Source organism: Mauremys mutica, chromosome 7 (assembly GCF_020497125.1).
Source record: "Mauremys mutica isolate MM-2020 ecotype Southern chromosome 7, ASM2049712v1, whole genome shotgun sequence".
NCBI lineage: Eukaryota > Metazoa > Chordata > Testudines > Geoemydidae > Mauremys > Mauremys mutica.
In genome coordinates this window covers 104,475,631-104,496,601 of record NC_059078.1, presented here as the reverse complement: position 1 = coordinate 104,496,601, position 20,971 = coordinate 104,475,631, and the positions used below count along the sequence as shown (strand labels likewise).

General features: G+C 37.4%; 1 protein-coding gene across 1 annotated transcript in view; it reads left to right on the top strand.

Annotated features, from left to right (window-relative positions):
* GLRX3 (glutaredoxin 3) overlaps window positions 1-15,178 on the top strand; it is a 38,542-nt gene extending 23,364 nt beyond the window's left edge. Inside the window, exons 5-11 of the mRNA XM_045025247.1 lie at window positions 3,639-3,811; window positions 3,916-3,977; window positions 9,233-9,290; window positions 11,604-11,656; window positions 13,342-13,381; window positions 13,493-13,585; window positions 14,906-15,178. Of these exons, the coding sequence (XP_044881182.1) occupies window positions 3,639-3,811; window positions 3,916-3,977; window positions 9,233-9,290; window positions 11,604-11,656; window positions 13,342-13,381; window positions 13,493-13,585; window positions 14,906-14,956 (530 nt within the window). The 3' untranslated portion in view covers window positions 14,957-15,178. The remainder of the gene's footprint in view (window positions 1-3,638; window positions 3,812-3,915; window positions 3,978-9,232; window positions 9,291-11,603; window positions 11,657-13,341; window positions 13,382-13,492; window positions 13,586-14,905) is intronic.
* Window positions 15,179-20,971: the final 5,793 nt, after the last annotated feature.

The following is a 20,971-nucleotide window of genomic DNA, read 5'->3' as shown; positions in this document are numbered from 1 at the left end:
TTTTTTCCTGCAACCTCAATAAGGATTCTTTAAAATACAGCCAGCTCTCCTGGACTCCTTTCCCCCTCATGTTATTCTCCCAGGGGATCCTGCCCATCAGTTCCCTGAGGGAGTCAAAGTCTGCTTTTCTGAAGTCCAGGGTCCATATTCTGCTGCTCTCCTTTCTTCCTTGTGTCAGGATCCTGAACTCGACCATCTCATGGTGACTGCCTCCCAAGTTCCCAACCACTTTTGCTTCCCTTACTAATTCTTCCCTGTTTCTGAGCAGCAGATCTAGAAGCAGCAGGCCCCTAGTTGGTTCCTCCAGCACTTGCACCAGAAAATTGTCCCCTACACTTTCAAAAAACTTCCTGGATTGTCTGTGCACCGCTGTATTGCTCTTCCAGCAGATATCAGGCTGATTAAAGTCTCCCATGAGAATCAGGGCCTGTGATCTAATAACTTCTGCTAGTTGCTGGAAGAAAGCCTCGTCCACCTCATCCCCCTGGTCTGGTGGTCTATAGCAGACTCCCACCATGACATCAACTTTGTTGCTCACACTTCTAAACTTTAATCCAGAGAGACTCAGGTTTTTCCCGCAGTTTCATACCGGAGCTCTGAGCAGTCACACTGCTCTCCTACATACAATGCAACTCCTCCACCTTTTCTTCCTGAACTGTCCTGCCTGTCCTTCCTGAACAGTTTATATCCATCCATGACAATACTCCAGTCATGTGAGTTATTCCACCAAGTCTCTGTTATTCCAATCACATCATAGTTCCTTGGCTGTGCCAGGACTTCCAGTTCTCCCTGCTTGTTTCCAAGGCTTCTTGCATTTGCGTTTTAGGCACTTAAGATAACTTGCTGATCATCCCGCTTTCTCAGTATGAGACAGGAGTCCTCCCCTCTTGTGCTCTCGTGCGTAATGAAGTGTACTGAATATGTATGTGGGCTGAGGCAGAGGTTCAGCGGAAATCCATTATTTCACAGAGGGGACTCAGCCAAGTTTAAACATAAGAGATTAAGTGAGCATTGCGAGTGCATGGTTAAGTGCTCAAAAAAGCAGGAAAAGCCGAAATCAAGATTACACACAGAGTTTTGGCTCTTTGGTGCATTTGTATAAAATAATCTCTAATTATACAGCCACGCACTGTAATATCGTACAATATTTTTCAAACTTGCACAGATTTTGTACTATATACTACTGTCACACATTCTATGAAAAATTCACAGTGAGCTCTGTTTACTTACATAGTACGGATTTATGTATTAAAACCTAGATTATCAGTGAAAATTTGCAGTTGTATATAGGATTGCCTGAGTTTGTAACTAAGATTGAAGAGAAGTTAATTTAGTAGTAGTTAGTCCAGTTCAGCAGATAAGATACTTAAGGTAGAATGTGGTGTTGGTTGGAGAGAAAAATCTATAGTATGCTGGTGCTGGCAGAATTGTTAAAATATGCATACCTTTTAATGAGAAGAGAGCTTACCATATTGAAAAGGCTAAATTGTCAAAGATAAAACAGGTTTGTTATGACAATGGCATTAGATAAGTAAAAAGAATGTAAAATAACTACAAGATGTTTCATTTGGTTATCTAAGGATGAATATAGTTGTGAACAAACTCTATTTTGAGAGATGCAACAGATTTGAAATGATAGATGGGTGCACATGGCCACTAGTGTGGAACCCTCTCCTGTGGTGGGATATGGTATCTTTTTTTGTAGTTAATCATTACTTCATTGAGAGAGTCAACTTCAGTATAGTGTTGAGGGACATCTGTTCCCTTGGCCATGTGTTCACTGGCTGTTGTATCATGTTGCTACACATGTAAATCTTGTTTCAGGAGATTTTTGGGCTCTGACTGCATTGGTTTGCTTGTTTCATTGGTATTAAAATTTTATTTATTCTCATTAACAGTATAAAGTATATAGTGGCATTTATGGCTGTCTGGATATACTTACATTTTTGTTCACACTTTAATTCTTTGTTTACATGTATGGCGTTTTTTCAGAAATTCAACCTAAATCTTTTGTTATGAAAGTAAAAGCTGTATTGGTACTTTATCCCTAAGCATAACATTTCCATTCTGCTAGTTTAACCCTTAAAAATGAAACACAACCTACCTATCTTTCTAGTCTGCATGTAATTGCCTATAGCTAAAATGAAGCTTTTTCTCAGCCTTGTTCAATAGAAATGAGTTAATATATTGGCAACAGAATAACCATCAGCAATCACCCTTTAGCTGTTTACTAATGAACTCCCAGATGAATGAGAAATTTCAGAATCCATGTTTTTACTTCAGGCTTTACATGAACTTAACACTTAGATGTCATATACATATCAGTACCTCATCTCAACAAATTGCAGATCATGCAAACTGCAGAAAACTGTAGTGCAAATCCATATTTAAAAAATTAGTAAGTGATCTTGCAAGTTGAAATCAAATAATAGTTATTTTTATGTGACAGTCTGGTTATTTTATTTAAGAATTCCTTTTGTTCCGTTTATTAAAAAAAAGTCCAAATAGTGAAAATGTTCAGAATCTACTTTTCAGTTTTAGTAATCTAGAATGATGGTGGTGGTTATGACAGAAGATTTTTAAAAAATGATCTTTAGCTAGTCCCTTTTTTAGGGTAAAAATGGTTTATTATGCATAAGGAATGATAAGTTTTGTGTACAGTATTGTAAATAGTGAATGTGTGTGTGAAGACTGGGATACATTCATTATTGTATATTTTCTTAGAACAAAGAATTAAATTATGAAAAGAAACATTTTTTGTAAAAGAGACTACATAATAGGGTGTTTTAAATCCCATATTTTATAATTCTAATGTCCAGTACTTAATGTGCTAATGAGAAAGTATCAGAAGAAAAGTACAAGACTTCATAGTACCTAATAAAAAGTGTCACATGTACAATAAAATATGTACTCTTGTGAATGTAAATACTTAAAAAACAAACTCAGGTTGTTGTGATGTGGGAGGGAAAATAGTGTCAAAGCAGTGACAGCTGAAACGCAGCCAGAAAAAGGCCATTTTAAAATTCAAACTACTGCCACCCAATAGGCTTGAATAGTAGTTCCCATGCTCTTTAGTCAGTCAGTTTCAACTAATTCAAACTATTGGTGTTTGGGAGAGACTGGCAGTAGCTGGAGGGAGAAAACAAGAAGAGCTGCAGGAATGTAAAGTGGGGGTGGGGGGAAGATAAGAAGGAGCAGAAGATGTGGAGGAGGGCAAAGAGTATCTTTTCTTTTGGATGCAGAAGGAAGGAGGAGGACTAGACAAGTCAGAGACTAGGGAAGTAGATTTCTTTGAGGTTTAACCATAAGACGTTCCACCAAAATGTAGTACACTAAAGTTACTGAATGCAATTGTTTATGCAGGCAGACTTCAGACATACATACTGTCTAGATACTTAGGCTTAATAATCACAGTAATAAAACCATTTTTATTCATTGTCTTTTTTGTTTTATCATGTTAATACTCTCAAATAAGAAAAACAAACTCCCTAGAACCTTGTAGGGAGTGGTTATTGTCTGGATGATCTGTAGTACATTTTTTAACCAAATAATGTTCATATAGCCACGAGAGCATTTTATTTAAAAATAGATATAATTTAAATTAATCACCTCCTAACTGATACCCTCTTTATATCCAGGTTTCAGCAGACAAATGGTGGAGATTCTTAACAAACATAACATTATGTTTAGCAGTTTTGATATTTTTTCTGATGAAGAAGTACGTCAAGGACTGAAAACATACTCTAATTGGCCTACTTATCCACAGTTGTATGTAGCTGGAGAGCTTATAGGTGGACTGGATATTGTTAAGGTTAGAAATTGAGAAATCTGCATCTTTTTTATATTTTGCATGTTTTTAAAAGTGTGTGTGTATATATAACTATTTATTTCTAAATCTGAACACCTGTTTTTCAGGAACTAGAGGCTTCTGGAGAACTGGACACAATTTGTCCCAAGGCACACAAATTGGAAGACAAGTATGATGTATTATATCTTTATTTTACAGTGTGTTATAGTTTAGAGGCAACATCCATATTCTGACACTCAGAAATACATCAACACTTAAAAAGTAAATTACTGTAATGCTGCAGTCTTTCATTTGAAGTAATTGAATCTTTTAGCTACCTCTTCAATTGTAGGTAACATCGGTGATCGTATATAGAAGTAAACATTTGGGTATGCTGTTTTGATAGGATTTACTTGGACTACAAGTTTTATTACATTTAAAATAGGACACACAGATTTCCTCCAGTCTCCTTTCTTGGATAACTCCTTTTTTGTAAAAGCAGCAAAGAATCCTGTGGCACCTTATAGACTAACAGACGTTTTGCAGCATGAGCTTTCGTGGGTGAATACCCACTTCTTCGGATGCATCCGAAGAAGTGGGTATTCACCCACGAAAGCTCATGCTGCAAAACGTCTGTTAGTCTATAAGGTGCCACAGGATTCTTTGCTGCTTTTACAGAACCAGACTAACACGGCTACCCCTCTGATACTTAACTCCTTTTTTAAGAAAGGAAACATAGGTAAATCCTTTTATAGAAAATGTTATAACTCTACAAGTAACTTTTTAAAGTTTTTGAGTCTGATTGGGTATAGATTTGGTTACTATGGTGTCAATACAGTGTAATTATGTAGCCTCGCTCCCCACTGTTGTCTCCTTTGACGTTATGTGCTTTTTAGTGATGCATTGTGGGTTTTTAATCTCCCAAGGCAGACTTAGTATCTAGAAGCCAGTCTGGCCTCTTGAGTCTTTCCATTTGAGCACATGCTCTGTTTAAATTTGGCTGCTCCACTAAGCCATGCCTGGTAACCAAATAAATCATAAACTATAAATATGTGAAGCGTGTTCCTATTTTATAGCAATAGCTAGCAAGTAGTGGGAATTTGTTTCTCATCTTATATGTATCACACCATTAAGACAGTAAAGAGGAAGCTAAATTATCACATTACACCTATTCTCTGAAGGCAAATATTGACACACACACACACATCTACTCATAGTCTGAGGCTGGTGACACTGGGTATCTATAAAGCTCTGAAAGTGTCTGATCCCAACTGCCAAAGACACATTGGTAAACCACGCTTGGGAAATAGCCTATAATGCAAACTACTGTAGAACCTCAGTGTTATGAACATCTCAGGAATGGAGGTTGTTCGTAACTCTGAAATGTTTGTAATGCTGAACAAAACGTTATGGTTGTTCTTTCAAAAGTTTACAACTGAACATTGACTTAATACAGCTGTGAAACTTTACTATGCAGAAGAAAAATGCTGCTTTTAACTATCTTAATTTAAATGAAAGAAGCACAGAAGCAGTTCCTTTCTTGTAAAATCTTTTTTAAATTTTCCCTTTATTTTTTTTTTTTAGTAGTTTAACACAGTACTGTACTGTATTTGCTTTTTTGTCACTGCTGTTGCCTGATTGCATACTTCCGGTTCCAAATGAGGTGTGTGCTTGACTGGTCAGTTTGTAACTTCGGTTTTCATAACTCTGAAGTTCTACTGTATTACAATAAAGCACTAGTAGGCTGAACAGTTAAATACTTACAAATCAGAATATGCGAAGGTTAGATGAGAGCGTACTCTTTAATTTACTCTTTGTGCTTAATACTCATACTATTCAAATAATATGATAATGCAATATGGTGTGTTTTTTTTCAAGTTTTAGTTACTCATTTTAGCCTTGATTCTGCAGTCAAATATATTCAGGCATAGCCTTATTCTGTATTTAAGGGTACGTCTACACTACGGGACTATTCCGAATTTGCATAAACCGGTTTTGTAAAACAGATTTTATAAAATCGAGTGCGCGCGGCCACACTAAACACATTAATTCGGTGGTGTGCGTCCATGGTCCGAGGCTAGCGTCGATTTCTGGAGCGTTGCACTGTGGGTAGCTATTCCCTAGCTATCCCATAGTTCCCGCAGCCTCCCCCGCCCCTTGGAACTTCCGGGTTGAGATCCCAGTGCCTGATGGGGCAAAAATCATTGTCGCGGGTGGTTCTGGGTAAATGTCGTCAGTCACTCCTTCGTCTGGGAAAGCAACGGCAGACAAGAATTTCGCGCCTTTTTCCCCTGGATTGCCCTGGCAGATGCCATAGCATGGCAATCATGGAGCTTTTTTTGCCGTTTGTGACTCTCACCGTATGTGTACTAGATGCCGCTCACAGAGGCGATTCAGCAGCGCTACACAGAAGCATGCTTTTGCTTTTGCATGACAGCAGAGATGGTTACTAGCCATATTGCACCATCCAAACCCTTCCATAAATTGGAACTGAGGATAATCTCCTTTTGTACCATTTGCTGCTAGTGCCCCTGGTCAATCAGCCAGGGCGCAAAAGCCAAGAGTGGTTACTAGCCATATTGTACCTTCCATCGTTTTGTACCATTGGCTGCTGTCATAAGTGCCCCTGGCCGATCAGCCAGGGGCGCAAAAGCAAAAATTGGGAATGACTCCCTGAGTCAATCCCTCCTTTTTGGTATAAAAAAATAGAATCAGTGCTGTCTAATATAGGCAAGTGTGCTAGAGAACCACCTGCTCTGTGTCAGAGCCTGCAGAAATTATTATCTGTATGCTATTCACAGGGGGTGCTCCTGTAACAACCCCACCTGTTGATTCCGTTCTTCCCCCAGCCTTTCTTGGCTACCGTAGCATTGTCCCCCCACTTGTGTGATGAATTAATAAAGAATGCAGGAATAAGACACACTGACTTGTTAGTGAGAAATGAGTGGAAGGCAGCCTCCAGCTGCTATGATAGTCCAGACAGGACATTAAGCAGTGTGTAGGAGAAATCTTTTCTTTACACATGAAGGGGCCATATTGCACCATCCATCCACCAGAAAAAATTAGGGCCAATAGGCTGATGTGGCCAGTGCATCCGAGTTGAGAATGCTGTCCAGAGCGGTCAGTGGTGCACTGTGGGATAGCTCCCCCTATTCCGATATGTTAATACCGATATTAGCGCTACTGACCAGGCCATAGTGTCTGACTCCTCCAGATCTGATTACAGGATAAGGGCTGTATTTTATACTACTGTGTGTGGGTATATAGCAAGTAGAAGTACTTGAAAATATTGGTAGGAAACTTCAGTAGACTACAGAAACAATAATAAAATAATGTGATAATGAACAGCACTATGTTTTGTCATGGGTAAGGGTAATAAACACTGAAATATTTCAGTAATACCAGGACAGACCCTTGCTTATGAGCTCTTAAATGTCTGCACAGAGCAAACAGACCTTTTATTTTTAATCTTAAAAAAACAAACAAACCTCAAACACCTCTTTACAGCAAACTACATGGAACTCAAACTATCTTGAGGATAAAGAGCTTAACCTGCAGTTTTGGGGTTTGAACCATTAGCTCCAAGGAGACTCAATATTTGAAACCTAATGTTTAGACTACTGAGCGAGCCATCCCCTCTAGAAAAACTGACTGGTTCCATTGGGTGATGAGTTATACCTTCTGAGTCACTTTCTTTTTCAGTTGAATTTTTTCTGCAAGAGATGCTTTTGCTTGTCTTCTCCTTCCCCATGCCAACTTGCAAACTCAGAAATTAATTCCTAATTTGTACCATGCTTTGTTTTCTGCTTTGCTTAGTCTTTGAAGCAAAAACAATTAGTTTCTTTTCTCCATTAGCCGTAATATGAGATGTCACTTCTTCCATTCCTGAAAAGGATGCTTATACAGGATCTAAATGTTTTAATGAAGTCACTTAAGATTGGTTCAGGTGGATGCCTCGCTAAAGAAACAACGAGAGCTGTAAGACAAGGATCTGAAATCTTCACTCATTCGGATACTTTAACACTGGAAAATGGCAATTGTCCATTCACTGTGCAGGACAATCATAGAACTCCTATTCATAGAGCTAGGCTAGAAGTTCTAGATTCACTCCAATCTGTGTCTAATTATATTATTGTATTCATATTGAAACAGGTGAGCTTATTGCCCAGCTTAATTTTCAGCTTTCCATAGCTGTCTTCCAGCTTTCCAGTTTTCCTTTGAAAGCCAAAGCCTATTTTTACAGCACTGTAATTAAACTTCTTTTACATTTTGCACTTGTGAATCTCTGGCCAGTTGACTTGTGTGATCAACGGAGAAGGGAAAGTCACTCAGCAGAACAGTGGCAACCTAGGTGTTTGACCATGCTACTCTTTCTCTGTGCTAAATGTCTGTAATAAAATTCTAACCCTTTAGAGGATCAGAGAGTTGCAGTTGGCTCCCTGTGGCCCCTACTCTCCACTCATTCAAGCAAAGAATTAAGCCTAATGGGAAATTTAAAAAATAAATAAAATGGAGCATATTTTCTACAACCTGGCAGCTCTCTTAGAAGTTCATAAAATTTGATGCCCTATTTTATCAGATGTTGTGGGACTTTAATGTTCTGTATATGACCTGTCAAAATTCCTGATGGAGAGTTTGGGGAAGGAGGTTGTTATGAACCTGTAAAAATGTTATGGAACAGTAAATTCTTAGCAAGGAAGCAACCAAAAATATTAAAATACCATCTCAACTGAAATGGATTTGACTATTGGATGTCAACTTTTCGTAGAGTACTAGCAAAGACTTTATCTAATGATGGTATGAGAAGAAGTTGAATCACTAATAGCTAGGTTCTGCATTTGAAATATTGTGTATAGATTACATATCTGTAACTGCAGTATTATATCCTGGGACCAACACTGCTTCTATAGAGACAAGCTGAGTTCAGTAATATCTTTTATTGGGCCAACTCCTGTTGGTGAGAGACAAGCTTTTGAGCTTACACAAAGCTTTTCTTCACGTCTTTCAAAGAGAGCATTATTGTGTAAATTCGAAAGCTTGTCTCTCTCGCCAACTGAAGTTGGCCCAGTAAAAGATATTACCTCACCCACCTTTTCTTTCTGATACCTGTGATTAGATACTCGGATATCTGGATATTGTATTAAAAATATCTCCAATTCAATATGGAATTTTCCCCTTAAGTTTGATGCATCTAGGTATTTGCAATTTAATCTGGAAAAAATAATCATTGCTTTAAAAGTAATATCATGGTTTACAGTGGCTTAGGGAGAGAATGAAATAGAATGGAATATAAATTCAGTTGTTTATAATGCAGCTGTAAATGTATTTACTAAACCTATACATTATCTTCCTATCTTTCTTATATATATGTTATTGAAGAAGTAGATCAAAAGTATGGTTAATAATTGAACTGAGATATTTTGTATCATTTTTTTCCTATTTTAGACTTAAAGTCCTGACAAACAAAGCTTCTGTGATGCTGTTTATGAAAGGAAACAAGCAGGTAAAGATCTCGAAAATTGTTTCATTGTAATTTCTTTTGATGCTCACATCTGCAGGGAAGGGACTGTTAAACCTCTTTTCTTTTTGGGAACTGAAATTGGAGTGATATCAGGAACTTATCTGTCTGACTTGCTTCTACAAACCGTGCAAAGCAATCTATAATTTATCTGACAGCTATCAATACTTCAGCTGAGCACATTGCTGTGGTGATGCAATCATCTCACTAAAACTTTAGTTACATTCATCAGTTTCATCTGCATCATTTATACTATTTGTGTTTGAATTGTCTCCCCCTTTTGGTTTTAGTCCAAAAGTCCCTGTGTTGATAGTTTTGTGTTTAGCAGACAATAGATCACTCTTAGTTCTCTCTTGCGGCTTATGTAGTCAGACTCTCACGCGTGAGGCCCACCCTTCAATTACTACCTGCATTGTTGATCCTAGACATCTCTTTTGGCATTCCCCTTTGTGGCCTAGCTGAGTAGTTGTCCTATCCATTTTCATTTCTCTGCTTTGGTTATGTAAATTTTCAGCATAGCTTAAAAAAGATGCTGGATGATTTTATGGCAACACATACCATAAATGATTTCTTTTTACATGTGTGAGATGGTGTCTCTCTGAACTGCCATTTTTTTTATCCCCCCAGACTAAAATAAATTTGACCGAAGACAGACAAGTGTTAATAATTAGGATTGAAATGGTAATAAATGACTAACTCAAAAGGTTAGCTTGTTTCTCAGTGTGTCACATACATAAACTGGCCTCTCTGTGAACAATGAGGCAGGTACAGCGGTATGGGTGAAAATGTAAACTTTCGATTGGAATGATGGATACTAGGTGATGACCCCCTACCCCGCTTAGTAATCTGATTTCATGAAATGTTTATTCAGTAGTTTTGAGGGGATATATGTACAGAAGGAGCTCTGCTTCAGGTGGGGAACTAGGCTCTTCCATGTATGATTCCCTCTTTCCATTTCATTTCTTTTCTCCCTGAGCTCAGTTTCCTTATTACTTATAACTAAGACTTAGATTTTGTCATGGATATTTTTAGTAAAAGTCATGGACAGGCCACGGGCAATAAACAAAAATTTATTTGACAGAAGCCTTTGACCTGTCCCAGACTTTCACTAAAAATATCCCTAACAAAATGGGGCGGCAGATTCAGCTCATAACCCACTGCTGCTAGAGCTCTGGGGTCCCCCGCTGCCACTGTGGTGAGTGGGAGTTCCGGGGTCCCCCAGCACGGTGGCTGAGCAGCTCTGGGGGTCCTGCCGCCCACAGCAGCAGGGAGCTCTGGGGGGTTCCACTCCACCTGCAGGGGGTGGGAGCTGCGGAGATGGGTGGCTGGGAGCTCCAACCCCAGAGCAGAAAATAGCACAGAGGTCAATGGAAGTCACAGGTTCTGTGACCTCGGTGACATAATCATGGCACTTTTGCTGACTCACCATGTTAGCAAGTGTTGGAATCCTGAAGGGAGATGCTAACTCATTGTTAGCCTTAAAAACAGCCAGTTGTAGAGAGGCTCTGTAGCCTAAAGTTCAAATTTTAGTTTTTTTTGCATCTGAGCTGCCAAAAAAGTCAAATCTTCAAGGAGGGGCAGGTAGTCTGGACTAAATAATGTGTATAGATTGTGTTTCGAGCAGGATCCCATATGGGAATAAGCTAAAATAGATAATTCCCTTTCAAAATGAGAATGAATCTTTGTGCAGATGCAGAATTTACCAAGTCAGTCTAGAAAACTACTGCCTGTCTTGCAAAATGGACAGCAATGGGTAAAAGGAAAAATATATGGGGAATAGTAAGCTTCTCTTTTTTACATATGTTTAGAAATAAGATTTTATGAAATATGTGGATCCAAAAGTAGTATACTTCTTGGGCTACTTCTTAGCTTTGGCTCTCTTTGAATACTCTTAAGAAATAACCTGCATCTTAGCTGTAACCAGTTTTCAAGACCAAAATGGATGAATGTGGAAAATGGCTTCACTCGGGAAAACTGTCAAAACACCAGCTCTCATAACAGAAGAAATGAAGGAGATGATTCTCAGTGTTTTCATTTACTTTACAAGTGTTTGCAAGTGAGAAAGAGACAAATTGCTCTGCGAAGTTAAACTTGGCAGAGCAAATGTAATGTAGCTGTTAAGGTGATTGCTGAAGGAGGACAGCAGAGAGAGTGCACATCAAGAAGGGTTATTTCTTAGAAATAAAACAGATTAATTGGGTTGTGATATGAAAATCTGGAATTTTCTTGGCTTAAGAACTTTAAAACTTCACAAAACTTGAAAAAATAGTGTTGTAATAAGTCTTTCTCTCATTTTAGATGGCAAAATGTGGATTCAGCAAGCAAATCATAGAAATCCTAAACAGCACTGGGTATGTAGCTATTATTTAAAACATAACTGATTTGTAATGAATAAAAGTGCAATGTTTATAAGTAAACTTACAAGGTGGAAAAACGCCAGTTAGCAAAAGTAAATTGAATCATTCTAATGGGAGAATGGCTTTTTTGCTCACCTAAAAATGTATTTATAAACATTTAAAGGAGGCATCTTATTAATGCCTTAAAAATAGAAGGCTTCAGTGGAAAGAGAAACGGCAAGCGAGAGATGCCTGGTGTGGTGACTGAGTTCACAGTACATTTAGTATAAGATTAACATCTGCCAGTGGTGATTGCCGGAATGTGGGAGGCAGTTTAAGCACATTCGAAAGTCTGTTGAACAAGTTCACTGTGTAATCATATTAGTGAATTACTCCTCCTGATTATTGCTGGACATGTAACTCTTGTTCTGCATGAGACGTTGCATAGTGCAAATAGTTGCTAGTTAATTCAAATCCATAATTGTTGCTGGCTATTTAGCTCAATAGTCACTGTAGAAAGAGATGAAAAACAGCTGGCATTTGATAATTGTAATAAAAATGGAACTTATATCCCTACTTAAATTTATTTGGCTACTAAATGAAATGCAGTGAGTACACTATATGTCACATTACCTTCAAATTAAATAATGAAAAGTAACTACTTAGCTTGGTGGTAGCTAGGCTAACTAACGGCAAGCACTGTGAATGCCCTTCTCATCCTCTCCTCTTTGCAAACTGATTGTTGACTACAGAAATCCTCGCACTCTGATTAGCAACTTCTAGAATTCCCTTTTGCCCACAATAAACATGGCTGCCTCAAATTCTGAGTGTCTTGCCATGCCTAATGTCTGATTTCCCATCTTCCCCTACAGCTCCTTCTTGTCCCTTGAGAATTGCTTAGCAGCTTCCCCCCTTGAATAATTCCATTTAAAAAAAATTATAGAGTCTTATTTCTCTGGTTAGATGTGTGACTAGCAAGGGTAATCAACAATATTTATGGCCCTATGAATCAACTGAGAGCAGTAGCCAGTCAGAATGGAGATTTGTAGGGTTCAGAAACACCTCATACAAATCCCTGCCTGTGTTTCAATGCCCATCAGCCAATCAGAGCATAAGAATTTGCCTGTTGTCTGGTGTTTATGAAATAACTCTAGTCAGAGTGCAAGGAATTAACAACAAAATAAGTGTACCATTATGGCTCAGTAACTTTGCCTGAGACCATTTCATGTCTGTATAATAGTTTATTTTGGTGTCTAAAACTTTTTCTATTCTTAATCACTGTGTTGGCAAACCGAATGATCTTTAATATCACATTTATTTTGCACACTTAAAGCAGATGCTCAGTTTTTCTTGTGTAACACGTCACTCTGTCTAGTCAGCATAAGTAGTCGTTCAATGAAATTGGGTATTTTTTTGGTCTACACTAACTTTTGATTTTGATGTAGATGCTAATAAAGATGTAGTATCTGTAAAATAAGTAGTGTGTCACTTGGAGTATTTAATGGCTAATTACCAGATGTCCCACTTAAATAGCTGACTTTCTGCAGTCACTTGCTTATAGATTATAAATAGAGATCTTGTGAGAGTCTCCTGTATTATGGATGGTGGCTATCTGGTAGTGTGAAAACAAATAAATGTGTTATGTTTTTGTGGGTATTGTGTTGCAAAAATGCATAATTCATTTTCATCTTTCTTTATAGTGTTGATTATGAGACATTTGACATATTCGAGGATGAAGAGGTAAGTCTGAGTCTTTATCTCGTCCCCTCCACCTCACAGATGTCACTGTTATGTCTACTACACTAGTAAAGCTGCTGTGAAGAGCCTTAAAGTTAAAATTATTTTTCTTAGGTGCGGCAAGGATTAAAAACATATTCAAACTGGCCAACATACCCTCAGTTGTACGTGAAAGGTGAACTTGTTGGAGGGCTGGATATTGTTAAGGTAAGCAGGTGGCGACTCCTGTTTTAATGTAAATTGACTTTTCTAGTGTGAACTTAGAAAATATTTTTTTAGAACTGCCATATACATAAGCTCCTATGTGATGGCCTTAGATTTTGAAATAGAATGACTTGGTTGGTTTTACTGTTACTACCATTATTTCAACATATGGTTGAAAGGAGCTTTTAAATCTCCAGCATGCTCACATATTCTGATACAGCAATGAAATGTATTTTCTTGACAGCAGTCAGCTACCTTTACTGTAAAGACCATTTTTTACCCTGTGGGTGCATTGTTACAGGTTTCATTTGCTTTTTAGTTTTACTTTTGACATTGCTCTTCTCAAATAAGGTGGTGAGACATTTTTCCTAGCAAACTGTCTCATTCCTGGAAAAAAAATGTGTAAGGTTTATTGTAGTATTTTGAACAGACCCTGAAGCAACAAAAATAGATATGCATTTATTACTGTGGTTTTTGATTTTTGTAACAGAGCAAGCAAAGTCTTCTAAACCCCTAATACTCCCGAGTTCATTCTTGTCTGAATGTTTTATAGCCAATACACATTGTAACTCCTGGGAAGATATAATCGATGCATCCCATTTAGCTCTGAAAATAAGCTGATGTTACTTAAATTATATAGATGATTTTTTTAAATTTTATTTACTTACCACAATTTTGGGTTAACTCATACATTGATCAATAAGTATAATTTTGAGCATCAAAGAAGTTGGAATGTGTTATACTCACCAGTAGTTTTTGAAAAATAGTCCAATACAGATGTTGATCTGTTATTGAGAGCTTACTTTAGTGATGCATTTTACTCACATATGCATGTTAGAGTAATTTGAAGATATGTTATAAAATGACTGTGAATATGCACGAATATTCTGCTTGTCGATGTTTTCTGTATACAGCTAAGAAAAACAGAACATTTCACACTAGCTGAACCAGACTGAATGACTTACTATTTGAACTAAATTTAACTAACCAGACTAGGGCATACATGTACTTCTAAATTATAATTTACACCAATTCATGGTTTTAAACTTTAACAAATTCTATTGATGGATCGTGATTTTTTTTTAATTTTTCTTTTTGTCGCATGTTGGGCGTCTTTATGTTCTGTAAAACTTTTTTCAAATACAGGATTACAAAAATTAATTACTTGTGGTTGAGAGAGGACCTCTAGTGGGTTATTTAGTCTCTCTTCCTGAATAGTGGACAGTTTCATTTTTTTGTCTTGAAAATCATCCTTGTTGAATTTGTCAGAGGTAATTGCAAAATATACATGCCCTGAGTTACTATTCTATAATTTCTTTACAGGAACTAAAGGAAAATGGTGAATTGTTATCTATTCTGAAGGGAGAAAATTAATGCAAATGGACATGAATGCTAATGATGGGAACTGAAATACTGCAAGAAATGATGCATTTATTGATTACATTGGAGCAATCAGCAATGGAGTGGGAGTAATTAAAAGCTTCTGACTTGCTCTTTATACTTCACAAAGTCATGCTAGATCTATATGTTAAAGTAATTTTCCACCAAAAATACAAAATTGTATCAACATCTTCAATTAAACTGGAATGTTAAACATTTTTGTTTTCATTGCACTCTATGTAAATATAAGTATATTCATTTTACTTAGACAGTTTAGTGTAAACTGTCCCCCACAATTCACCTATCTGATACATTTTAATCCTTTACAGTACTTAGTTTGTGGGATACAACTCTCATTAGAAGAACATATGTTGTGACAGACAGCATACCTATTGTCAGTGTCTCTAATTGTTTTTTAATGTCCAGTGAACAAGAAAAAGTGGTACTGAGACCTTTATCCAGAGTACTACTATTAAGTCATTATTAATGAGCTTCAGTTGTACATTATTTATCTCCATTGTCTACAGCAATTGTTTGCTAACTTCCGATGTTCTTCAGCCTGGTTAATCCTGGTTTTTGCTTTAAACATATTTAAATTAAGATGGAGATTTAAGCCAGTAAATTTGAAGTTAAGGCTATTCTGGTGTACCCTCAGTGCTGCTGCTGTTAGAAAGAAATAAAGTAGCTACTTCCTTCCTATGAGATATTTCTCAACAGTTCATCTTCTTCTTCTTCTCCCTTAAGTCTCTGTACCTAGAGGACTCTTTATTTTCTTGTTTTAATCCTTCTTTGGAGACCTGTGGTCTCAATTCTTCCACTCAATGGCAAAATACTTTCTTTCTTCAATCATAATTGAATGGACAGGGGAAAAAAAGTCAAGGAAACTAGCCTATGTGCCTAAGCACAGCTTTACTAGTAAACCAGAAGTACTGCATGTAATGCTCAAAAATGGTCTTGGAAAATGAAATCCTCTGTTTGTCCACTGAAAAAAATACAGCAACGGCAATGAAGGAGTCCTTACATTGATGAGGCAGATGTATCTCAATGCTGACCTGAAAGGCCCCTTCCTCAAGTGAAAAAGTATTCAGTATCCAGATCAGTTCAATCCTTGTCAGATTTGCTGAAACTAACAAGGTTGTCTCTTGTGGTCGTGTGAATTTTGTTATGGCTTCTAGGAATTGAAGTGAGACCACCAACTCATTTCACATGGCAATTAGATGGTATCTGGTAGCAACTTTCAGTCACTATCAACCTGGGCTGGATTTGATTTGATAACCTAGAAGGTGGGGCAAATTTTGAGTCTAAACCACTTGGCAGCATTTATGGGTTTACATTTTTATTGCTGCGTCTAAGTAGTATTTATTTACATTATTAAATCCTTAACAATGATTGCTATTTAATTCTATCAAAATATGAATAGTATGGGAATTATGTTGGCAATTATTTTAAAATATTGTATATTTATGATTGAAAAATCAATTTTAATCTCATAACAGGAAATCATGTCCCTATCATGAAAAGAAGCTCTAATTAATCTCTTAGGTATTTCTTGCTAGTAATCATTGCCTACCTCATTAAAGAAAATTATACCAAAATGTACTATCCCTGTGGTCAAATTAGGTTTTAGAAACTTTAACTAAACCAAGATTAAATACAGAATTCAATTTATTCTGCAGTGCTTTTAAACATTAGTGTTTTCTTCAAAATTCAGTACAGCAGAGCTTAACTAAACTGTGTACCTTATAATCTGCACAAAATATTGGTGGCCTTTTCCCATTTTTCTGCAAAGACTTAAGAGATGTATTGAATTTTCACATTAAGATTTCATCATTTTACAAAATGCTACGACAGGTGCGGAGGACCACGTGGCTCGGACAGAGACATCCCTTAGGGGAGGATCTATTAATGGAGATTCTCTATGTCCTAGTAAGGAGGAGAGGATGGAAGATGATAAAATACAGGTAGGAGCTGATGAGAAACAGTCAAATGAAAAAAAGTCCCATTCAGTACATCATGTAATAGCAGACAGCTACAAAGTGACAAGTTTTTAAAGTGCTTATATACCAATGCTAGGAGCCTAAATAATAAGATGGGTGACTAGAGTGCCTCATATTAAATGAAGGTATTGATATAATAGGCATCACAAAAACTTGGTGGAATGAAGATAATCAATGGGACAGTAATACCAAGGTACAAAATATATTGGAAGGACAGAACAGGTTGTGTTGCTGGAGGAGTGGCACTATATGTGAAAGAAAGCGTAAAATCAAAGGAAGTAAAAGTCTTAAATTAACCAAACTGTACCATAGACTCTTTATAGAGTAATTTCATGCTCTAATGATAAGAATATAGCAGTAAGGATATATTACCACCACCTGACCAGGATGGTGGTAGTGACCGTGAAATGCTCAGGGCGATTAGAGAGGCTTTTAAAATAAAAATCTCAATAATGGGGATTTCAGCTATCAGCCCCATATTGACTGGATACATGTCACCTCAGGATGTGATGCAGAGAGAAACTTTCTTGACACATTAAATGACTTTTTCTTGGAGCAGCTAGTCCTGGAACCCACAAGAGGAGAGGCAATTCTTGATTTAGTCCTTAGTGGCGCACAGGATATGGTCCAAGAGGTGAGTATAGCTGAACTGCTCAGTAATAGTGATCACAATATAATTACATTTATAACATCCCTGTAGTGGAGAAAACACTGTAGCAGCCCAACACTGTAGAATTTAATTTCAGAAAAGGGGTCTACACAAAAATGAGGAATAGTAAAGAAATTAAACTTTTTAAAGGTACCATAATAGAGGCTCAACTTAAGTGTATACCCCAAATTAAAAAACGTAGTAAGAGAACCAAGAAAGTGCCATTGTGGCTAAAGAACAAAGTAAAAGAAGCAGTGAGAGGCAAAAAGCCATCCTTTAAAAAGTGGAAGTTAAATCCTAGTGAGGAAAATAGAAAGGAGCATAAACTCTGGCAAATGATGTATAAAAATATAATTAGGAAGGCCAAAAAAGAATTTGAAGAACAGCTAGCTAAAGACTCAATAGCAAAAACTTTAAAGTACATCAGAAGCAGGAAACCTGCTAACAATCAGTGGGGCCAGTGGTCAATTGAGATGCTAAAGGAGCACTCAAGGATGATAAGGCCATTGCGGAGAAACTAAATTAATTCTTTGCATCTGTCTTCACGGTTGAGATGTGAGGGAGATTCCCAAACCTGAGCCATTCTTTGTAGGTGACAAATCTGAAAAACTGTCCCAGTTTGAAGTGTCATTAGAGGAGGTTTTAGAACAAATTGATAAACTAAACACTAATAAGTCACCAGGACCAGATGGTATTCACCCAAGAGTTTTGAAGGAACTCAAATCAGCTTCTGTACCAAATGACTGGAGGATAGCTAATGTGACGCCAATTTTTAAAAAGGGCTCCAGAGGTGATCCTGGGAATTACAGGCCGGTAAACCTGGCAAACTGGTTGAAACTATAGTAAAGAACAAAATGGTCAGACGCATAGATAAACAATTTGTTGGGAAAGGGTTGTCATAATTTTTGTAAGGGAAATCATGCCTCACCAATCTACTAGAATTCTTTGGGAGGAGCGGGGTCAACAAGTATGTGGACAAGGGGAATCCAGTGGATATAGTGTACTTAGATTTTCAAAAAGCCTTTGCCAAGGTCCCTCACCAAAGGCTCTTAAGCAAAGTAAGCTGTCATGGGCTAACAGGGAAGGTATTTTCATGGGTTGGTAACTGGTTAAATATAGGATACAAAGGATAGGAATAAATGGTGAGTTTTCAGAATGGAAAGAGGTAAATAGTGGTGTCTCCCAGGGATCTGTACTGGGCTCAGGCCTATTCAACATATTCATAAATGATCTGGAAAAAGGGGTAAACAGTGAGGTGGCAAAATTTGCAGATGGTACAAAATTACTCAAGATAATTAAGTCCTAGGCAGACTGCAAAGAGCTACAAAAAGATCTCTCAAAACTAGATAACTGGGCAACGAAATGGCAGATGAAATTCAATATTGATAAATGCAAAATAATGCACAGTGGAAAACGTAGTCCCACCTATCCATATAAAATGATGGGGTCTAAATTAGCTGTTACCACTCAAAAAGAAAGATCTTGAGTCATTGTGGATACTTCTCTGAAAACATCCACTCAATGTGCAGTGGCAGTCAAAAGACCAAACAATGTTGGGAATCATTAAGAAAGGGATAGAAGATAAGACAGAAAATATCATATTGCCTCTATATAAATCCATGGTATGTCCACATCTTGATACTGCATGCAGATGTGGTCGCCCCATCTCAAAAAAGATATATTGGAATTGGAAAAGGTTCAGAAAAGGGCAAAAAAATGATTAGGGGTATGGAATGGCTGCCATATGAGGAGAGATTAATAAGACAGACTTTTCAGTGTGGAAGAGAGATGACTAAGGAGGGATATGATAGAGGTCTATAAAACTATGACTGGTCATCACACAAGAGCTTCTCATAACACAAGAGCTAGGTGTCACCAAATGAAATTAATAGGCAGCAGGTTTAAAACAAACAAAGTATTTCTTCACAAGTATTTCGTCAACCTCTGGAACTCTTTGCCAGAGGATGTTGTGAAGGCCAAGACTATAACATGATTTAGAAAAGAACTAAAGTTCATGGAGGATAGGTCCATCAATGGCTATTCACCAGGATGGACAGGGATGGTGTCCTTAGCCTCCATTTGCCAGAATCTGGGAATGGACCGGATAGATCACTTGATGACTCCCTGTTCTGTTCCTCTGGGGCACCTGGCATTGGCTGTTGTCAGAAGACAGGATACTGGGCCAGATGGACCTTTAGTCTGACCCAGTATGGCCATTCTTATATTCTGAAACTGACAATTGACAAAATACATGAACAAACAGCAAAGAATCCTGTGGCACCTTATAGACTAACAGACGTTTTGCAGCATGAGCTTTCGTGGGTGAATACCCACTTCTTCGGAAGGATTCTTTGCTGCTTTTACAGAACCAGACTAACACGGCTACCCCTCTGATACTTGACTACATGAACAAAGCACATGATTCATTCTCCTTGCTTACTGGTCACTTAATTGGTAATGTACAAAATTCAATGGGTCTCCCAAACACTACTGCAAATTTTAACCAAGCTTTGCTGTTTCTGGTATTTATTGCTTAGAAATAAAATGGTTTGCATTGAATTTTGGTAAATTCCAAAGAGCAGGCATTTGCAGACAAAATAGAGTTTGATGGGTAAACATCTCAAAAATAGTTAATACCAGAAGTAACTCTTATGAACATTCTACTTCTAACCATATAATTAATATATGGCTCAATCCAAATCCTCATGAAGTCAATGAAATTGGGCCCTCTATAACTATACGGCTGTAGCCTGATCTTATTTATAGTGGAAGCATTGAAAAGTGTTGACTAGCTATCTGGTGGTTCCTACAGTGAGGATATTGTAATTTGGAGGATGAGGCATGGGAGGAGAAAATGAAGGACTTTAGGTGTCACCATGGATTTGCACATTTAATGTTTTGAATAATTACAATGAAACAATAGATATAAATTACCGGTATGAAATAAGTATTTTTCCTTCTTAAATGTTGATACGTTGATGGAATCTAACGTATGTGGAAGGGTGAAGGATTTTTTAAAATGGGTATACTTAACTTCAACAAATACAGTTAACAAGCCTGACTCATCCTTGCGCCTCTTATGGAATGTCAGTGCAGATATGCAGCTTAAGGGTTTGAATTTAATTCTGGTAGTGTTTATTGCCCTCTTGCAACTGTATTTCAGTGTAGTGTTTTGGTGTGGATGAGAAGAGCATGATTGACAGTACTCACCTTATCTGAAAAATCACTGTGCTTCAACCATCATGGAATTTAGTGTATTCTACAGTATCAGTGGCATCAGAGGATGTAGAAGCTGCTTCGTTGTCAGAAGTATCAGCATGGATATGAACTGTGATGATCAAGTTGGACACACATTCCCCATCA